A 20,581-nucleotide genomic window follows, 5' to 3' on the forward strand; every position below is an offset into this window, starting at 1 on the left:
CCCTGAGAAAAGAGAAGGCCAGCGAAGCTGGCGCTTTGGTGACATTTGCTATGCTGGGGTTTATCTATAATTGGGATTAGCTTTGTTCAATACAGTGGCGCGATTTCTACGTCCCAGGCAAAGGTCTCAAGCCCGTTCTACATGGTGCGAATTTCGCCGGCGAATTCGCAGCTGCGAGACCGCTCGTGCGGCAGACGGTCTATTTTTAAAGTCGGCTTCTCCTCTGAGCACACATGCATTGCTAAAAAGACATATCTTCAGGGGCAGTAAAAGCCGCCTTGCATGAAATTAGTGAGGCCCTGGGACCTTTTTGAATATCTTGATGAAGTTTTTCCATAGGTTGAAAATCGTTGATCTACGCTCGGTCTGTCGCCGGATACGACCTGCAAGATCCTAGCCATAGACAGCTTCACTGTAAAAAATAAAGGGGAACATCGCAAAACGGACGATGCACAAGAAAAAAAAAAAGAACAACACAAGCGGTGACTCACAATGGGATTTTATTTTTCGGCATGTCACATATATGAACCTTTTCGTTTGTTAATCTTTAATAAAATCAGAGCATGGGCTGGGCTGTGTCGCGCATGCGCAGTTACATCTTCCTGTCAAGTGCGCCAATTCTAGGGCCGCTAACACAGCCCACTGATAAAATGGAAGCTACCAGGACGAAGTAAATAAAATGGTCTATACGTTGACAGTCAAAAAAGAAAAAGAAAAACCACGAGTAACATCACTGCTACAGGTAACCCAAGCGGTCGTCACCCTGTACCATCGTCATGCCCCACGGACGCGTACACAACTACTACCTGTGGGCCAGAAAATGAAGCTTTTTTTGGGAGCGGGTTAACGAAGACTTCCTAACAGTTTTCCTTTTGGCGCTAAATTTCTGCGGCCTCAATGATTTCTTTAGTTATTTTAACATCGAAGCTGTTTAGCAAATTGTTAGAGCTTGGTGTCCGCAGTTAAAAATACCAAGAAAATTCCGAGCGCTCGTGTGTGTGTGTGCATCGCGGCGACCGCCAAGCGTCCCCGGCGCACATTTGTCAAGCCAACTATACCCACTTGGGGACATTGGCAAAGATTGACAAGAAAAGCTCCAGCGTTCGCCGTAATCGTGGCAACACCATGCTCGGAATGAGAAAGATACGTCACAGCGTACGCCGCTCCAAAGTGATGTCCAAGGATTATCACTTCCAAGAAAAATGAAGGAAGCTCACACTTATAGCAACAATGATGGAGTAAAGGTCGTTGCGGCAGCGAAGAAGAAGCAAGTCGGCTGCAATCAAGGACTTAAACCGTCGTGATGGTCGTGAAGGCTGCGTACAGCTTCGCTACCTTGAAGTCTTATGCATAGTGTGAGCTTCCTTCATTTTTTTGTGCGTTTTGCAATAACCTTTGCTTCGTGAAAGATGGAGGCGCGGCATCTGCAATCCCGACAGTGGAGACCTAAGCTGCCAATCGCTTTATGTACATTATAGTGATGTTCTTTTAATTTTTAAATAAGGCATCTTCCCATTTGGCCTACATAATTTTTCCCGCCGGACAGCGGGACCGAATATACGACGCCCTAAATGCAGTTTACAAAACAGTTTTCGTGCTTGACGTAGCAAGACTGCGCCCTTCTTTGGGTTTTTTAAACTCTCAAACACAAGGCGAAAAGTTTTTTGGGCGCAGAAAATATGCTCGCACACTAGCCTGTTTAATATGCAACGACTTGTCCGAGGTGCAACACAGAAAGCTGTAAAAAAACATTATAATGTCGCTAGGAAGAGCAAAAGCAGATAGAAACGCACGGTCGAACAGGGCGCAAATAACTCTGAACTGCAAGTCCGGAACTTCGACGTCTATACAAACGAGAGAGAGAATAGAAATCTGAACACTAAACCTAACTCCCGCAGTGGTGGCTCCGTGGCTAAGGCCGCGTTCAGGCTGCAATCGCATGCGCCGTAAGTGGCGTATTTATCGCAATCTGCGCAACTGCTGGAACTTCCGTTTTCGCAGCTAGCAACCGACTTTGTTCACATTGAGCCCTTCGATAGGATAGGTATTTTGCGACCAGCCAATCACCGCTCTAAGGCAACTGCATTTCGCATTTTTCATCATGGCGCCGATCAGCAAGCGGCTGTTAGCCGCGGGGGTCGAGGCTCTTCAAACCCAAAATTATCATCGTCCATGCGCTAACCGACGCAGACACAGGCGTCGTATAACAATGTGGGTTCGTCAAATCTTCCCCGATAGAGCTGTTGACGGAGATTTCCACAATCTTTTTGCGAAGCTGAGGACTGGCGATACTGCGTTGTTTTACAAAGTTGCATCGGCGGATGCCTGCGATGACGGTCACCTGACGAAAAATTATCTGGGGAGGCCATAGGCTCATGAACGGAAAGTGAAAACCGAAACTGCTTTGCCCATGGCTCCGCCGTAACAGTCGCATCTGTGCTTGTAAAAGTTGCGGACCGTATAACATTTACGCCCCTGCTGGTAGCAAACGTTGCGTAATTTACGCTCAATGCAGCGATAATATGGACAAACTCATTGCGTTTCTTGCGTTCACGCTTACGATCCGTACGAACGATGCGCGCGTAGCGCACGTAGTCTGAACGCGGCCTAAGGCGTTGTGCTGCTGAGCCCAAGGACGCGGGTTCGATCCCGGCCGCGGTGGCTGCTTTTCAGAAACGCCCGTGTGTCGAGATTTCTGCGCACGTTAGGGATCCCCAGTTAGTCAAAATTAATTCGTAGGCCTCCACTACGGTGCGCTTAATAGACCAGGTGTAGATTTGGGGCGTTAAAGCCCGTAACTTTTTTCGTCCGCCGTATACGGTACCCGGTACACGCATGGAACGGCGCCTGATATATGCTAGCTAGAACATTTTCGTATCGCTCGGCGGAGTAGCGCGCCGGCGCGCGCATGTGGGATGTGGTCACGGAATGACGGTACAATAATGTAGCGTACGCTACCTGCTATACTAAGACACTATAGACGGAGGTTAAAGAATTTAAATAAAGAAAATATTGTTTGATAATGTACGCATGCGTGGCAGCAGCTAATACTGTATAATGTTACATGTACGTGTCGTGCATGAGCTGCATTTACCTCAAAATGCCTTGAACAGCTGCCGGTGTGAAATGGTAAATCTATTAGTGGTTATATTGGCTATATGGTAAGCATATTATCGTTCACATGTAGGGGGCTGGCGCTGTAGGACGTCAGGAACAACACTGCTGGGGACAACTAATACCAATGCCTGGATGGATGTTCTACCTGCAGATGTACGATCGAGCAATTTTGAAGAGGTTTGTTAAAGCAGGAAGGGCGATTATAAACAAATGAACTTCGTGGCAAGAGTGACCTTTTTTAAAACGGACATTAGGTGAAATGACAGTTTACTTTGCCTTTTCGAACTCGTACGCACACTACACAAACACGCGAGCAGCTTGGGCTATGAAGGCCGCTTCCAGATGCCGGGTGTGCATCCTCTCCCGTATTCCGCTGCGGACACTGTTACACGTGCATCTTGGCGTCCGCTGCTCGTAGAAACTCCTCCAGACGTCGTGCTTTTCGTTCAAGGGCCTCCTCATCAGCGGCGGCAGCAGCATCCGGTGCATGCCGCCTGCAGCGCATTCTTCCTCCTCATGATCTCGTCAAGTTTACGCTCGAGTGCATCACGTCCTTGCTCCAGTTCGGTGATCATGTCTGGGTACATGCACGTAGTTAGGCGGACAGCGGTGAGGTTCTTCTTGTCCTGCACTTGAATTTTCATGGCGACCTGAGCCCGCTTCAGCGTGCTGTGCGTCTCGGTGAGGCTTAGCTTGGATGGTGACACGGTGGCGATGATTAGCGTCTGGCAAGTTCCACCCAGACAATCCTTGAGGACACGCGTCAGCTTCGAGTCGCGGTACGGAACTCGGTGCGCACCGTTGGTGGAAAGGGCACTAATGCAGTTCTCGAGGGCTAAGTGAGATAGGTTTATCTTGGCTCCATCACGCGCTCGTGTGCTGGTGTACTGGCTCACGGCCGCTAGGCATTTCGAGCTGGCAAGATCGACGAAGCTAATTTTTGAAGTGCGGACGGTCTTCGACGTACTCGTCACGCTGTCCGTCTGGCTTGTGTACACCTGGAAAATGGCGTGCGACGGGTGCTGGGCCCTGTTTCTGTTGCCTCTTTCCAGCAGATCCAGCGCAGCGTCTGCATTTTTTGTTGTGCGAATGGGCAGGTCACAGATGACGGTGTTCTTGGCGGCATCATCCCTGACAGTGAGTGGAGGTCCGTCGGGGCGGAGCAGGTCGCGCACAACTTCACTTCCAACCTCCAAGTAGGCGACACCCACGTGGCATGTGAGGCCCTCCGAGAGAAGCTCGTCGACCCGCCGGTAGAGCTCCTTCAGAGTCAGAGAGACCACGCCGACGCATTCGTCCGAGCCCAGCATGGTGAAGGTCTTCCCCGTGGCCGACGCACCGTAAGCGATGACAGAACAGTTGTAACCATTCAGTAAGGCGTTTAACATCTGCCTCGTGGTCTTCCTGTAGACATCACCGTTGTTATTCTTGTCACTAAACACGAAGTCAAATGCCAGGGTCTCGTTTTTGTTTGTCCTGGAGAATCTCACCCTGGAATTCTTGATTTCCAGACCGACAGGCTCTACCGTGGGGTCGAAGAGCAGAGTTTTCTCGTCAATCACACGAATCACACGCTCGTGGTATGTCTCCCGCTCACTCAACGGCCGAATGCGCACGGCCACTTTAACGCATTTGAACAGCTCCGCCTGGCTCAGCTTGGCAGGTACGGGAAGTTTCAGGGCGTCGTCCGTCTGCGTTGGAGGCAGCTTGGATGCCATTTGGAAAGGTTCTACCACTCACAAGGCCATCGCAAATCAGTTATTCAAAATGGCGACAGCATCAATGTCTGCGTGTGGTATCCTCTTCGTCGTCTTTCCTGCACACGGAAAATAGTGGCGATATGCCGTCCCCGCGTAAGTACAAGTCCAGCTCTCCCGGCGTGATGCAGAACGTAAAGGAAACGTGGTAACAAGCTGCTTCCAGGGCATATACCGACCTAAAGGACACTGAACCACATTTATTTACAACAGGGTGTAAAGTTTATCTAAGAAAATAGATTTTAAATTAGAAAATAAGGCAAACGGAAACTGTTGAAACCAATAAGAATCGAAACGAGACCGTTGGCGTCAGAACCCGAGAGACTACTTCAAGGCCACGAGGTCGAACGGCAGGCTGCTTTCAGCAGTTGCTCAAGAAAAGAGTGGGAGTATTCGATGCGAACCAGAAGTAAAATTATCAGTTTTGCCCACTTTATGTCCTTTTCAGTGTGTCCATTTGGAGCGAGCCCTGGTTGGTTTAAAGCAGACGACCCGGATGTGACGCAACACAAGCAAGGCGGGGCGCCAGTTTCTGCGCATGTCCTTGGCCAGAGGATTCGCAAGTGCAACCACACATGCAAGCGAAATGGACATTTTGAAATGTACGCAACTCAGAATTACGACACAGTAGATGGCGCTGGTTATACAGTGAGTGTCTGGTTAATTGTACCCAACGGAACCGGAATGTTGCAAAATAGTGATGACCTCGTCCTCAGGAAATGAAGCACGCCGACGCGGGTTACCAGACACAATGTAAGAAAAAAAAAAAAAAAAGAACGGGAAAAGGAGCGAACCATCCTTTGTTAGAATTGGAGAACTAGAAAACGCGCAATTCAGAGGCCTATATCAGCAGCATAAGTCGGACATAAATCAAATACAAAATAAATCAACAAGAAAGCCAAATTGTCACACCGGTAACTGGTTTGGGGGAGAGGAGAAAGTTGGGCCTTCCAAGAGAAACAACCCCCAGAGAGGGCCCGGAAACAGACGATAAAAGAGGAATTAGGAGTCGCCCTTGTCGTCAATACAGGAATGACCGGAAAAGCTGGGTGTCCTGCGTTTATCTTTTTTTCATTAAGATTTGTGTGCTGGTTCACTGATTTGTAATTTCTCTCTGAGTTTATTACGCGCAAAATGACCGGTGCGCTGTCCACCGTGAGGTGAGCAAACAAGTGCGGTAAACTAAATCACGGCCATTTTAATATTTGCGGCTTAGCGCATTTCTCAGTAATTTGTTTAGTGAAACCTGCTACGATTACAGTTTTAGCTGAGGTGGCAAAAACCCAATTATTACAATCAGTATCGCAGCAGTTTTACAAAAACACGGTGATGCAGCCGGAATGGTTTTGTAAGCGGCGTCTTCCCGTTATTTGTATTTAATTAAACGGCAACCGCTAACGATCTGTGACGCCGATGGACGCAAAACTTCCCATCAACTGTTGAGTCACCTTAGCTGCCTAACATTCTATAACTTGTTCGATGATGTCTGGCGTAGAACATGTTATAGCAGTTTTTCCTGAACCATGCTCTCCCTGAGACCTATCGTATTGACAGCGATGTTTTAAAAGAATCCTCGACGAAAACGCACGCAGAAAAAAATTTACTCGGTGTCTCATTCCAGCTCGCCTTTAGCAAATATAAAAACTTTCCGTGCTACCACCTCTCAAACACCCGATGGTTCGTTGACATCCACAGCAATAAAGTCGGTACTCCTACTTCTGTAAGCGCAAACGCCACGAGGTGTGGCCATTTTTGTGCAGTTCATCGATATAACCAGGTTAAGCCCTTTTTTGGTCTTGCTGGATACTAAAGAAAGCAATCAAAGCCTCTTTCGCAGTTGCCAGCTCGAGGAACCGGAAGACCTGATCTCTCGGGCTAAGGCGGCGGCGACGGCGCGTGGTTTAACGGATTATGGTGGCCATCCTACCGGAATAGGATGGCCACCCACCGCTCCCCTCTCCTTCTATCCTCTCCTCTCCTCTCTCTCTTTTTCTGAATAAACGTTTTACTCCTCCTCTTCCTCTTTCTTAAGAGAAATATGGTTAAAACGCGAAGCTTTCTTCCATGCAACACTGAGTCGAAGTCAAAGTCAAAAATCCAAACTGCTTCAACTGTGTCGGAATGGCGCCATCAGGTACACGTCTGCTTCACAGCGCGAAGGACCCAGGTTTGTTTTCGACCACGGGAGGCGTTTTTTTTTTGTTGCGGAGCTAGATGTGCCTTTGCTTATCATCATGATCGTTCTGTGGAACCCATTATGTAAAGTTGGCTTTCCTTCAGTGCGTCTTGCTCGACGAACGACACCATCAGTGAGGCATAGAAAGCTACGCTTTGACAAAACGTCTGGAGCAGGGATCACAACCCCCAGAAATGTGGAGCGAGCACGTGTCCACATCGCGCCAAAGCCGGTCGTGATCCGGCCAAATATTTGTCGACATGCATTCTCCCACGTGTTTTGTCTGCGCTCGCGACCGTTCACCACACTCTTCTTGCCTCCTCAGCATTCTTGCTTTTTATTCGAACGCCTCCAACTGAGAGAGCGCCCGTGAGTTCCAAACAAGGTTAGACAACCAAAAGCATCGTCAGCGCCATGAGCTATCGCGCGACGCGTACAAAACCTTGCGGAAGCAGATAAGGTTATCCTTGTGAGATCTCAACCATGCACTTCGGGAGACTGCAGCGAACCAGCCGGTGAGCTTTCTGACACCTATCATTCACTGAACCACGCGAAAGGCCTTTGTTTCGGTGTCGGCTACAGCAAGTGATGAAAATAAATCACTTGGCTAACGGCGAACCAATGCCTCCCGTGGCACTGGATGCATCGGGGTGATAACCGAGAATATGGGAACAGAGTGGACAATATCTGCTTCCTCTCAGCACTGAATAGATAAGGAAGCCATGGTATTCGCAGTCATCATACGGGGTCATTATTTGTTGTGTAGAGCAGAATGAAAAAGAGGAAGTTACCATGGAATAATCGGAACGGGGGTTATAAGGCGGTCGGCGTCGAATTTTCTTATCTACTTACTACCTCGAGTAGGCATATGCGTCAGAGGCCGTGGCAGACGGTAGAGAAGGGGTCAACGCCAGCCAGATAGGCGCTGTTCACATGGCGCGACATCAGTTCAACGAATGTTTCTGTTAGCCCACAAAATAACACTCAGTATGAAATATGCGTTCCACAGTACCTGACAAATTTTAAAATGCGTAGTTTGTCTTATTTTGCTGTTTGTTACCGTCTTCCCGGTTTAATCAGATGATAAAATGTTGCGAACCAATTTTCGCCACTCTGCTCTTAATCTTTCTATTTCTTTGCTGTGTGAATTATACAGGTTTTAAACTTAAGCACACCAAGAGGTCTTTTTTTTTTTTAAAGTGAATTCGTGAACTTAAATTGTACACAAACACTCTCTGCCCCACATGAAGCGCACCATTGGTTACGGCGACTAAAACAAATTTTGTCGTGAGATATAAGAACTTGCATCAATTAAGTGAAGGAACATGATTCAAACTATTTGCTGAAGTCTTCGGGACTATCCCCAGAAATTTCCTCGTTTCCTCGTTGCCCTCTTATCATTAAACACAGGATTTTACGTAATGGGGTGAAGGAGGTGAGTTCTCTGGAGCTACACATGTCCCCCTTACTTCATGCCTGTACAGTAGCAGCCCGGATTATAACAAGCTGTATACCGGGGAGACGAAAGGCTCTCTATCGCACAATCGTTTCGTTCATCAATTATATATTTCTAAGCCTTGCCAACTCATTTTTACAAAGTGCTAAAGTGAACCGAGCTATTGGTACTTCGCTACCTGGTGACTGGTCAGCGGTCCCAATCCTCAAACGGAAGCTAAAAAATTCGGCAAGATCACGGCGCGGATTGTCGATGAAACACACTCATGACCGCGACGCGACATTCTGTTTGCATGTCAGTTCTGGCCGGACACTTCATGTTACACCTATCGCCGTACAGTGGTGAGCTTCGAACGCTGCCGCAATCTTTATGGCAAACTACTAAAACGAGCTGGCTGGTCTGCTCAGTGGTTTAGCGGGTACCGTCGCGGCTTCTACCTCTTACATCCTTTCTATCCTTTCTTTATCGGGTGTACCCCATATCGGGTATACCCCAAGGCAGTGTTTTGGCACCTATTTTAGTTTTAATATTCATCAATGATTTACGTAAAAATATTGGAGATAAGGTAAGACTATTTGCGGATGATTGTATTATTTGCCAAGAAATTGATCCCCCCCCCCCCAAGATCATATATTACTTAACCGTGCTTTACAGTCACAGTGTCCGATTGGTGCTCCGACTGGCAGATGACCCTTAACACAACAAAATCAGCTCTTCTAAGAATAACCAGAAAACATCAGATATCAAATTTTTGCTACACCATAAATAATGTTCCCCTGACAGTCGTGAATGAACAAAAATATCTGGCCGTAACTCTGCCACATGACCTTAAATGGAATTCGCATGTCGCCAACGTGACAGCAGCTGCCTTACGCCGACTCTTTTTTTCTGAGAAGACGACTAAGGAAGGCACCACAAGAAACAAAAATACTCGCTTATAATATATTCGTAAAGCCAAATTTCGAATAAGCAGACGTCACCTGGTTTTCTTATACTAACACACTATACAAAGACTTGAAAGGCTGCAGAGGAAGGCTATTAGGTTTATTTATTTATAACAAATACAGGACAACTGATTCACCCACAGAAGTTAAAAAAAAAAGCAGAAATTTTAACCCTCAAACAGCGAGCAAAAATTGCGCTGCAGAAAATGTTATATTAATTAGTAAGCAAGCAGCTAAACATAGATAGCTTCAAGTATATATCAAGAACAGAAACCAGGCCAACACGACTCACGAATTCACTAACACTTCGGGAATACTAATGCCGCACCGATTGTTTTAACGTTCCACTCGCCATCCCTGAATGGAACAACTTGCTTTCCTCCGAAACAAGCAGTCCTGCTTATGAAACTTTTTCGGCTTTGTTGGAAAATCATTTGCGCACTTTGGTGTAATTCAGTCATAACAGCAGCTACTTATTACGCATTATGTTTTTTTTAGTATTTCCGACGCTGTTCACAGCTGCATGATTGTTGTGATGTACTAATGCTGAACTGTTACACACTTGCACAAACCTGTACTGTCTTCAAATTTTGTATAATGTTGTACGTGTAAATATTGTATGTTGAATTATGTTGAAGGTTGTATTGTTTTGTACTTCCTGCTATATTATCTCATGGAATTGCCAGTGTGAATAAATAAATAAATAAATAAATAAATAAATAAATAAATAAATAAATAACCGGTATTTTTTTTTGTACTGAAAAAATGCCCCTTAGATTAATTCTACGTATCCTTTTCGTAGAGCAACAACCACAACCACGACAACAACTTCGGAAAAGAGCCACATCACGAGACGCTTCGCGATCATGCTACCGGGAGAACCCCGTGAGCATCTGAAACACGAAATCCCGCTTCTTTCCAAGACATTTGGTTGCGTGTACCCCGATAGAAGGAGGATAAGGATAAACTTTATTGACAGCATCGTAATGTGGTGTGGGGCCCTCAGTCCAGGACTCCATTGGAGACCCCTGCCGCCACGGCCCTTTCCACCAGCCGAAGCTGGGAATCGAGACCGGAGCTGGACAGCTCCTTCTCCCACTGCTCACGGGAAGGGTGCGCTATTCTTCGAATTTTGGAGTTTGCGGAACACTCCCATACCATATGGTACAGGGTGCCCGGGGCAGCGCAAAATTTGCACAGCGGGAAGTACTGCGTGGGATGGAGCAAGTGAAGTTTTGACGGATGAGGAAACGTATTTGTTTGGAGGAACCGGAGGCAGTGCTCCTGACCTTTGGTTAGAGATTCATGACCGGGGGGATAGATCATTCTTTGGCACTTATAGGCCGGCTCACCTGCCGAAACTCAATGCCGTCGAAAAGCGGCGAGTCGCGCCACGACTTCCGTTAATGAGCATTTGCTGTCTTACACACGGCGGAGGGCAATTTGGAATCAAGGGTGAAGTCATTACCATTGTGGCTAGCATACTCTACGCTAGCGGCGGAGGATACCGGGACCGCACGTGCGCACTCGGAACCCTCGCCGCCGCTAGCGTAGCGTACGCTGGCCGCTATGCTAAAGCTGTCTATTAACGTGCCCTTTAACGCCCAAACCACGATGAAGACGTTTACCACAAGACCATCTTCCTCCCCGTTCGGACGAAATGAAACTCTTCCAAAGGGCATTTCTTTATGGCAAATGATTTCATTGTGTGTTTCCTTTGGTACACCAAACAGCTTCGCTGCCCGTCCACTTCTGTAGGACAGGATGGCTCCTCAGTTTTCATCTTCCAGGCCGCGGCAGTTGCACAGCAGGTACTTGATCATTGGTCTCGCACAGGCCGCTCTCGTGGTGGAAACTACAGGGTCCGGCTTTCCCTCGCATACAAACACTTGATCTGGTGGGCCACTTGGCGATGATATTCTCCGCGATGAAATCAACACTTGTGCCTCCCTGGGTAAGCCCTTGGGTAACGGACGAGGTGTTATTGAGTGTCCTAGTGACCGAAGCCTGCCTTTTTTTCGGGCAACAGCCTTTCCGCCCAGTCCAGTGGCCCTAGAGCGACCGAGATGCCCACCCAATGAGAGGTCTCTTACACGTTCGCTCACCAACGCGAAGGCGGCCTCGTTTCTGATTCCACTTGCGTGTCCCAGGACAGAGCTCATCACGTCGTGTCGATGCATTTAGTATTTCTCAAACCAGAGCGCAGACTCTTTATGCAGACTGTGCACAACGATCGGAGCTGTGCGTGCTTCAAGCGCAGATCTTTCCTGTAGATGTTCCTCGTGTTTTTTTTTGTTTTTTTTTTGCTTGTCAGTGGCTTGGGAGTTACAATCAGCACGTCTTTCAAGGGTGATGGTTGTTGTTGTTTAAACTACGAGAAGAAGGGTAGGAAGCAGGGAAGAGTAGCCGAGTAGCAGAAATCGTGGGTCCATGAAGGCCATAGAAGAGACCACTGCCGTCAGCAGAGCCAGGCTAGGGTTGGGACCAGATGAGTCAAGTCAACTATTACGACTGTGATAGACCCCGGTTAACCCTACTGTTCATAGACCACACTTTAGGCCGAACAACCCGAGGGCTGTGGGAAAATTAGGGCCTTCCAAGGGGGTCGTCTTGAGAGGCATCACGTGGCATAGCGTTGGAGAGTATGGGGCGGAACATATAAAACGCGGCGCAGTGTCAGATTAAGTGGTTGAGGGTGGCGAACACTGACATTTAACAGTAGGGGCAGTAAGGAGGTGGAAATATCCCCAAGTGAATCCGTTTTCTCTCGATGTGGGGTGTGAGGGCTGCTTTGGCAATAGTTATGTTTTTGAGGATTTCTGCAGAGCGAGGCATCGGGGGAGCTAGAGCCAAGTAGCCAGCGGGAGTGACGGACGCAAGACGAACCTTCCGGGCATGGCGTGCGTGGTCACGTTGAAGGTGAGCGTCAGGAAAGGGTGCGACGCCTGGTCGTCCAGGGAAGGGATAATGACGAGACACTCCCGTGCTGCATCGTGTGCAGCCTGGTTGCCCCCATCCGAGTACGTGTGACCCGGCACCCATGCCAAACGGGTAGCGGTCTTATTACGAGCCAGAATGGTGGTCATATGTTGTATTTTGTGTACAGGGGGGGGGGGGGGGATCACTGAAGGGCTTTCGGAGTTCTTGAAGCGCCTAATGGGAGTCCGTGAGAATACGAAACGTGGAGGGGCGTGGTGTTAATATTGTAAGCCAAGCGATCCATAGCGCTGAGGATGCTTTAGAGTTCTGATTTCACGGGGGACGAGTGGTGACATGGCCGAGTGACAGAGCCGTCCAGGTCCGGTCTAGCTGGGCAGCGCCAGGCCAGGTCCAGATAGGAAGAAGGAAAGCTGGCGTCCGCGTAAATGTCCACTTCACCTGGCAATTTCATCGCGAGGACGCGCTGAAGGGCTTTCTCACGGGCAACAGGTTGAGAATGGGGGATACCGGTCAGTTAGTGGGCCACTGTGACAGGCAGGAGTGACCAAGGGGTTGGTGGACTCACTCTTCAGAAGCGAGGCCTGCCGTTCATTTTGCAGCTAGCCCTGCATTTTGAGGAGGCATTGTATTCACAAGTGTGCCTGCAAGAGCGTGGTCGCACGGGAGTGCCCCCACGGCAGCGCCCAAACCATTTCCCTCTCTACCCCTTCTTCCTGCCCTGTTCAGCACGATGCTGACCGACCAGCGATGGCTCATCGCGAGTGCTAGCTGGATAGCGGCGGCCAACGGGGCCCTGGACTCCGATCAAGAACAGGAAAGGGCACGCCAAGGGGACATCTAAGGAGGTTCTCACAACCTTTTCGGGACAATAAAGCTCCTACCACGTCCGCGTAACGACGGCCAGCATGCTAGGGTGTCGCGAGCACTCGGAATGGTTCTCTTGTATTCGCCACGGTAAAAGGAAATCGAGTGGGAATACTGAAGGGTAACGCAACGTTCGTGAAAACAACGTGGTGGGAGGTGCTCTAAGGCACTCACGGATTTACATATCGGTCAATGCAACGGACTATCCGTACAGGGCAATGTATTAGGACAATGCAAAGTATCGAGAAGGTTCAGATAGATTGACAAGGGCGGCGGCACGACAGCTGTGCGGTGATTTCAGATAAGATCAAACAAATGGTTGCTGGTCGACCTCTTCAAATTGCTGAAAAAAATTTTATATCATTCCCCGATTATTCTTATATCCAATTTTACCAACATTTTTCCCAGAAAAAAATTTGTTTAAGTGCAAAAATTCTTGGAACCCGACCAGGTGGACCCCCGCCGCTACCTGACTGGGCGCCTCGGCCAACTTTAGCGACGCCTATCTACGAAAATATTTATTCACGAGGGGGAATTTGTAAATTTTATGCATAATTTACGTCTGGTGTAAATGCGAATGATTCCTCTAAAAATGTGCTGTTGCTGAGAAGAATATAAATTTGTAGCAATAAATGTCGAATTCGGCTCAAAGCTATATTTTTTTTTCTAACTTTGAGCCTAAATATTAGAAAAAGTACTCGAGTGACAACCTTCAAATTTTACTCACGTGTGCTCCTTAGAATTCTAAACAGGCGCACGGAACATTGTAATTGTATAAGATATGGTTACGATCCAACAGGCAAGCAGGTTTGAAGAAAAAACCGAAAAAAGCTAAGTTCAGACGTTAATATATAAAAAAGCACAGCTTAGATTTTTCTCAAAATTTTCCCTGATTTATCGTGAAAAAATGCCGAGGAAGCTCACACTAACGCATGAGACTTGAAGGTAGCGAAGCGGTACGCAACCTTCACGACCATAACGAAGGTTTAAGTCCACGATTGTAGCCGATTTGCTTCTTCTCCCCTGCCGCAACGTCCTTTACTCCGTCATTGTTGCTATAAGTGTGAGCTTCCTTCATTTTTTTGGATGTGATAATCAATGGGCATCACCTTGGAGGGGCGTACGCTATGGCGTGTCTTTTTCGTTCAGATCAAATATTGCCACGATTACGGCGAACGCTACTCTTTCTCGTTCCGAGCAAGTCTTGCCACGATTACGGCGAACGCTGGAGTTTCTTTTTTTTTTTTTTTTCAATCTGGGCCGATGTCCCTAAGTGGGTATGCTCGGCTTGACAAACGTGCGCCGGCGACGCTTGGCGGTCGCCGTGAGGCACGCACACACGAGCGCACGGCGTTTACTTTGTTTTTTAACTGCCGTACGGTCGCCGGGAGGCATGCGCTCACGCGCGCTCGGCATTTTCTTGCTTTTTTAACTGCGGACACGAAAAATAACGATTTGCTAAACAGCTTCGCTGTTTAAACATGTTGCATCATTTTGTTCCTGGAGCGAGCAGAGCGCGAGTGAGGAGCCCTAGAGCCCTATCCGCCCGGCTCTCCAAGACGTACTGTAGTGGTAGTGACTTCCCCCAGATTGGTATAAATTATATATGTTTTGTATAAAATGCGAATGATCCCTCTACCGATACAATACGTGAGATTACAATAGCAAAAATGGCATTTTAATGTACACTTTGGCACCATAACAACCAATCTACGCATAATTTGGCGTGCATAGATTGGGGGAAAACGGCAAAACTCTTAGGTCAGCCCCATATTTAAAAAAAAGCGCTCTTTCAATTTGTCTGAAACTCTTACAAGTTGTTGACCGTTTTATTTAATTTGCTGAGAAGTAAAAACACCTTGCATCATATCGATACCAAATTGTGTAGAGCGCGATAACGGAGCCCTGTCAGTCATGCTCCTCGCGCGGTGCTCAGACAGGAAACAGTGATATAACTCCTTTTTAAAGACTTGCATATATCTCTTTTCTTTTTCTACAAGAGGCAAAAGATCACAGATGAGGTGAAATTGCACAGAATACAGTACAAAAATGGCGGTTTCAAAGTTAACGTTTGACGCCATAAACAATCGGCACCCTATCGAAATCGTATACTGCTGTGTAGCACAGAATTAGCTGTCTAGCTAAAGTTTCTTGCCATACAGGTACTGAGAGTTTTCTTAAAGGGTACACACAGGCCGTTCTGCATGTAGATTATATGCACCTGTTGCCGATAACTTATATTCTGCGCCACATGTGTCAGGGCTGAATGCAGGGGAACGCATGCGCTGGTCATCACTATTCCTTTTTTCTGCCACGGTAGTTCGAAACTTCATTTCGCTCCCCGTATGGGAAGTGTGCGCACTTGACTTTCTTAGAACACAGTTGCTATGTTTCTGGCCGTATAAATTCTAATTATTGAGATCTTCCACTGGTTTTAAATGTAGCCTGGTGTTTAGAGGTTACCACAACTAGCTCGCTTGCATTTTTTTTTTTTTTGCAAATGCAACCCAGAGTCCTCTGAGAAATCATGAAGGGTCAAGGGCCTTCTATACAAAGTCGCCTGACTTCTACAGGACTACCAGAATTCTCCGTCCCCCCTCTCCCGCCAACCCTAACTTATACACGAATATTCAGTCTTTCAGCATGACAGACTTGCCTTTTGTGCACTTGTCTTGATGGCGCGCTGAAAATGAATGAACCGTTCAATTCTCTGGCATCTATATTTGAATTCCTGGTATTTTCCGTGTAGGCAACATAAACATGCTAGTTGTCACAGCACGCACATGTACAGTGAACTCGAATACATTCTGGTGCACTATAGAGCAGGGGCACATTTCTTGCTGTCGATTACATTTCACTCATTCCGCTTGGAAAGGTATTAAACTTAATTAGCCCAGTGCTGTAGTAAACATATCGTAAACAGCGCTTGTGTCGTCTATTACTTGCTCAGTCCCGTCTTCCGCGCTGTTTTCAAACGATATGATGTACCAACAAGCCCTTCAGTTGACCCTGTAGTAAACAGTTTTGCTTGTACATGTGGAATTCTTCCCCCATTGACGTTGTCTTGACGTGTTTCTTCCCAATAGTTTCCTCGTTATCACGCCCAACACAGGTGGTGTTTTGAGTGACTTTGCGTTGATAAGTCCAGCTCATCATTTGTGAAGTATTCCCCAGCCGCCCGATTTGCAGTCCCCAATCACTCTAGACGCCTCACGAGCGTGTGTGCGTGTGTGCTAATAGGCAAAAGAGCAGTCGCTACGTGGAGGCAAGCGCAAGGTATTCCCGGCAAACTAAAGAACAAAGGCTTATTTGGGGGCTGCAGTCAAACACGATTATAATGAACCCGGATAGAGCGAATTATGCTATATATCGAACAAAAATAAATCATTTACGAAAATACACGCGAAACATATTCCTTATAACGAAGTTCACATCGGATATATCGAAATTGGTTAACTTAGAATTGCTGCGGAAATGCATGGTCTCACAGCGGTAATTGAGATGTTGATTGGCAGTGGTTGAGTCGTTGAGCCTCACATGAAGCGACGTGACGCCGGAAACTTGAAGTAACTGAAGGAGAGTGGAAAGCCGGGCTAATTGAAAATGGTTCATCACCGCAACTCCGCACAACAAAACGGGACCATAAAATTCCTTCTGGGATTTCCTGAGTGTCGTCGACGACCAGGTTGCCGTCACTGTGAGCCCCTGTGACGCAGACACCGTCGCCGATGTCATAACAGCTGGCGCTGCTGGAGCACCCAAGAGGCAGAGGATGTCGCAGGTGAAAGCCGTCCGCCGCTTAATGAAGTGCTTTAGGCAGTTGATATGCTCCGCCGTTATTGCTTCGATATTGAAGGACAGGGACTCGAATACTGTGCTAGTTGACGCCGCCAAAATGAAAGTGAAAAGAAGAGTCACCTCTTTTTTGCGAAGTAGGTAGTTGAGGCGGAAAGTAGCCTTATTGCTTGCTTGCAGTAAATGGATTGTTTTGTGTATGGTAGCGACATACTTAATTGTGTTGGTTTCCGCATGCGGGGATGTGGAAAAAGAAGGGGGGAGGGGTGTCCCGCGTACTGCGAACTCGTAACAAAGAACCCGTTATCGGCGGGTTTCGCTATATCGAACTATTGGATATCTCGAACTAATCGCGGCGCATATTGCAGTTCGCTATAACCGGGTTTAAATGTAGTTGGTATATTATTGAATTCAATATTAACGTGCGCTGCATATTTGGATGAGGGACGGGGACCGTGAAAAGACAAAACCAAAACCCTCGTTCAAATATGCAGCGCACGTTAATATTGAATCCAATAAAAACACAAAAAAAATTTGTGCAACTTCGCGAATTGTGAAATATGTATTTGATTTTGTAGAGCGAATACAACGCTTTCATTTTGTAGCGCGAATACAGCACATTTAGGATTGGGGTGTGCCCGAATCCAGTGTGCTAGCGGTATAAATTAGCTCGGTAAGGCAAAATAGCTTATCAAAAGGAAGAGTACCGGCGTCTTAAGAAATCCAGAGGGAGCTCTATAAACTAAACTAAAAAACATCGTTTCCTTCTGTTGATAGCTGCGCGCATTTCCTGAGTATATTTCAGCGGGGCCGCCTTTGAATACGAAAGGGGCGCCGTATTTTCGCTATTATGAATATGATGCAAGGTGTTTCTACTGATAACCAAAGTAAATTTAGCGCAAACATCTCGGGAGAGTTTCACAAAAATTAATCGCTTTCTCTTCCGCTTGGAGGGTAGTGCACTATCAAGCAGCCCACGCGTTCGCCCGAGGTCTTGCAAACCGGGCACCGTTGGAGGATGACGACTGGGCCGATCACCCTCTCATTACTTTCAGCGACATAACGAAACACTACAGGCTATCCCGACACACTTACCCTCAGGAGCTGACCCGCTGTCCAAAGAACAAGAAGTGACCTTCCACCGACTACAAACAAACGCGTTCCCGTACCCCACGAGACTACACGACACCCACCCTACACTCTATACCCCCCTGTGCCATTACTGCCAGCGCGCTACTACATCATTTGGTCTGGGAGTGCCAGAATAACCAAGGCTTGAATCCAATTCCCAGTTCTACGTACGAGCAGTGGGAGAAGGAGCTTGCCAGCTCTGACCCGAATAGGCAGCTATGGCTGACTGCAGGGACGTAAGAGGAGAAAGGGAGGGGGGGGAGGGGTACAAACTTTCTCAAAATTTTTAAAGACGATAGTATTTCTTGGGCTACTTAAACCCAGAAATTTTGTTCTGTCTGTATGTCTGTCTGTCTATCTGTCCGTCCGTCTGTCTGTCTGTGACTCGATTCAGCCACCCGGCCAAAGTAAAATTGATATTGCGAAATAGTCTTATATACTCACAGCCACATGTAAACGTCTAAGCCCGGTTTATATGTTAATACTTGTCAACTTTGTTGAACAAGAACAAGACATTACGCAAATATAAGACAGGAAATTAGTACACAAGGGATATTTACAGTGTTCCTTCATTAAAGAAATCATGGATGCTTGGTTTTTCGATAGCAAATGATATTCTACTTTTATTGCAGAAAACCGCCGCCTCCTGGCGGCATATGAAAAATCACGCGGCAACAGCAACGAAAGGTTCCACTAGCTAGGTTCCACGTTCTGCTTGGAACGCACATGGAGCACGGCCACGCGGCTCTATGAACCTTCTAGTCGGCCGCCTCCATTCACGCGCGTCTCCGCCGTACTGCGGCGCTGGCATCGAGGAACCCGGCCTGTAGCAGTGGAACACGGTAAATTCAAATCGCCTTGCGCAAACCTTTAGAGTGTTTACCTTGGAATGAGCGCGACGGTACAGGAACAGCATGACGGGTGAGCGGGAAAGCAAAGGGGGGCATTTCCTTGGCAAATATCTACAAATACTATCATCTTTTGACGACATTTGCAACGAAAGGAGCAGATACGCGGCCCATTTTTTTTTCCAGGCAGCGCGTAAGCGAAACTTACTGTTCCTCTCCGCAAAACTAGCCCTTCCCGTAATCTGAAATCCCCCCAAAAAAGAATGCTGGGAATGGCCCTGGCTGACTGAAAGGGCAAAAACGGCGGGTAGAACCAATGGAGTCCTGGACTAAGGACTCCGTCCACCTACCAGCACTTCAGTCAAATAAAGCCTTTTACTCCTCCTCCTCCTCCCTTGAAAAATTGAAAGAACGTTTTCGTTTAATCTAGGGCTGAACATGAGTTTTATTTCCCCCCAAAACTGTGCACTTCAAATTGGGCCCAGATTGATTGATATGGTGTCAACGTGGAAATCCAAAATATCATTTTTATGTTCCATTCTCAGTTATTGTATCCGTGGAGGGATCATTAACCTTTAATACAAAACATTTATAATTCATACAAATCTGAGGGAAGTCGCTATCGCTGCAGTACGTCGTAAAGAGCCTAGCGGACATGGCTCCTCTATCGCGCTGTACGCGCTGCGGGAACAAAATTATGCAACATTATTTTGATGATAGTCCATGTACTACATGTAAAGGCCTACATCTGGGGAGAAGTTGAGCAAAAATCGAAGACGTGTTTTTTTATATCTGCGTCTGAACTTAGTTTTTTTCAGTTTTTTCTTCAAACTTGCATACCCGTTGCATCCGAACAGTAGTTTATACAATTATATTTTTCGACGAGTTTGTGCATAAATGTAAGATGCACACGTGAGTAAACTTTAAAGGTTGTACCTCAAGTAATTTTTGTAAAATAAGGCTCAAAGTTCAATAAAAAGTGGTCTCTGAGCCGAATTTGACATTTTATTGCGAAAAATTTATGTTCTTGTCAGCAACAAAACTTTTCTAGGGAAATGTTCCCCAGGCGTGAATAGCGCATAAAATTTACGAATTCCTCCTCATAAATATTTTCGTCGATAGGCGTCGCGCAATTTGGCAGAGGCGCACGGGCATGGTGGCGGCGGGAGACCACCTTGTCGCGTTCCAAATTTTTTAAAAGTTAGATGAATTTTTTTCCGGAGAAAACATTGATGAATCTGGACATTAGAATAATCGGAGATTGATATAAAAAATTTTAAGCTAATTGAAGAAATCGACCAGACACCCTTTGTTAGAACGTATATGAAATCACCCAAGGCAATGCTTGAATTACCCCAAATGTCACTGTAATCCTACAATTATTTGTTTACACCGGGTGGTACACACAATGTCAACCAACGGCGTCGTGCGTACTGCCTGAAACGTTGAAAAATTCTAGAATACAGTTCGTAACAAGTAATCATCGGAAATGAAGTACGTACAGCCATGGAGAAATGAAACGCAAAGAGATAAGTGTTAAAAAGAACGCCCAA

At 46.9% G+C, this 20,581-nt stretch overlaps 1 protein-coding gene across 1 annotated transcript; it reads right to left on the bottom strand.

The window, feature by feature from the left end:
- Positions 1 to 3,578: 3,578 nt before the first annotated feature.
- Positions 3,579 to 4,835, bottom strand: LOC144161660 (kinesin-like protein KIF18B). The gene has a single exon (XM_077692291.1). The coding sequence runs from the start codon at positions 4,833 to 4,835 to the stop codon at positions 3,579 to 3,581; it is 1,257 nt and encodes a 418-aa protein (XP_077548417.1).
- Positions 4,836 to 20,581: the final 15,746 nt, after the last annotated feature.

The sequence above is a fragment of the Haemaphysalis longicornis genome, unplaced genomic scaffold (assembly GCF_048455015.1).
Source record: "Haemaphysalis longicornis isolate Haplotype H1 unplaced genomic scaffold, Haemaphysalis longicornis Haplotype H1 scaffold_1, whole genome shotgun sequence".
NCBI lineage: Eukaryota > Metazoa > Arthropoda > Arachnida > Ixodida > Ixodidae > Haemaphysalis > Haemaphysalis longicornis.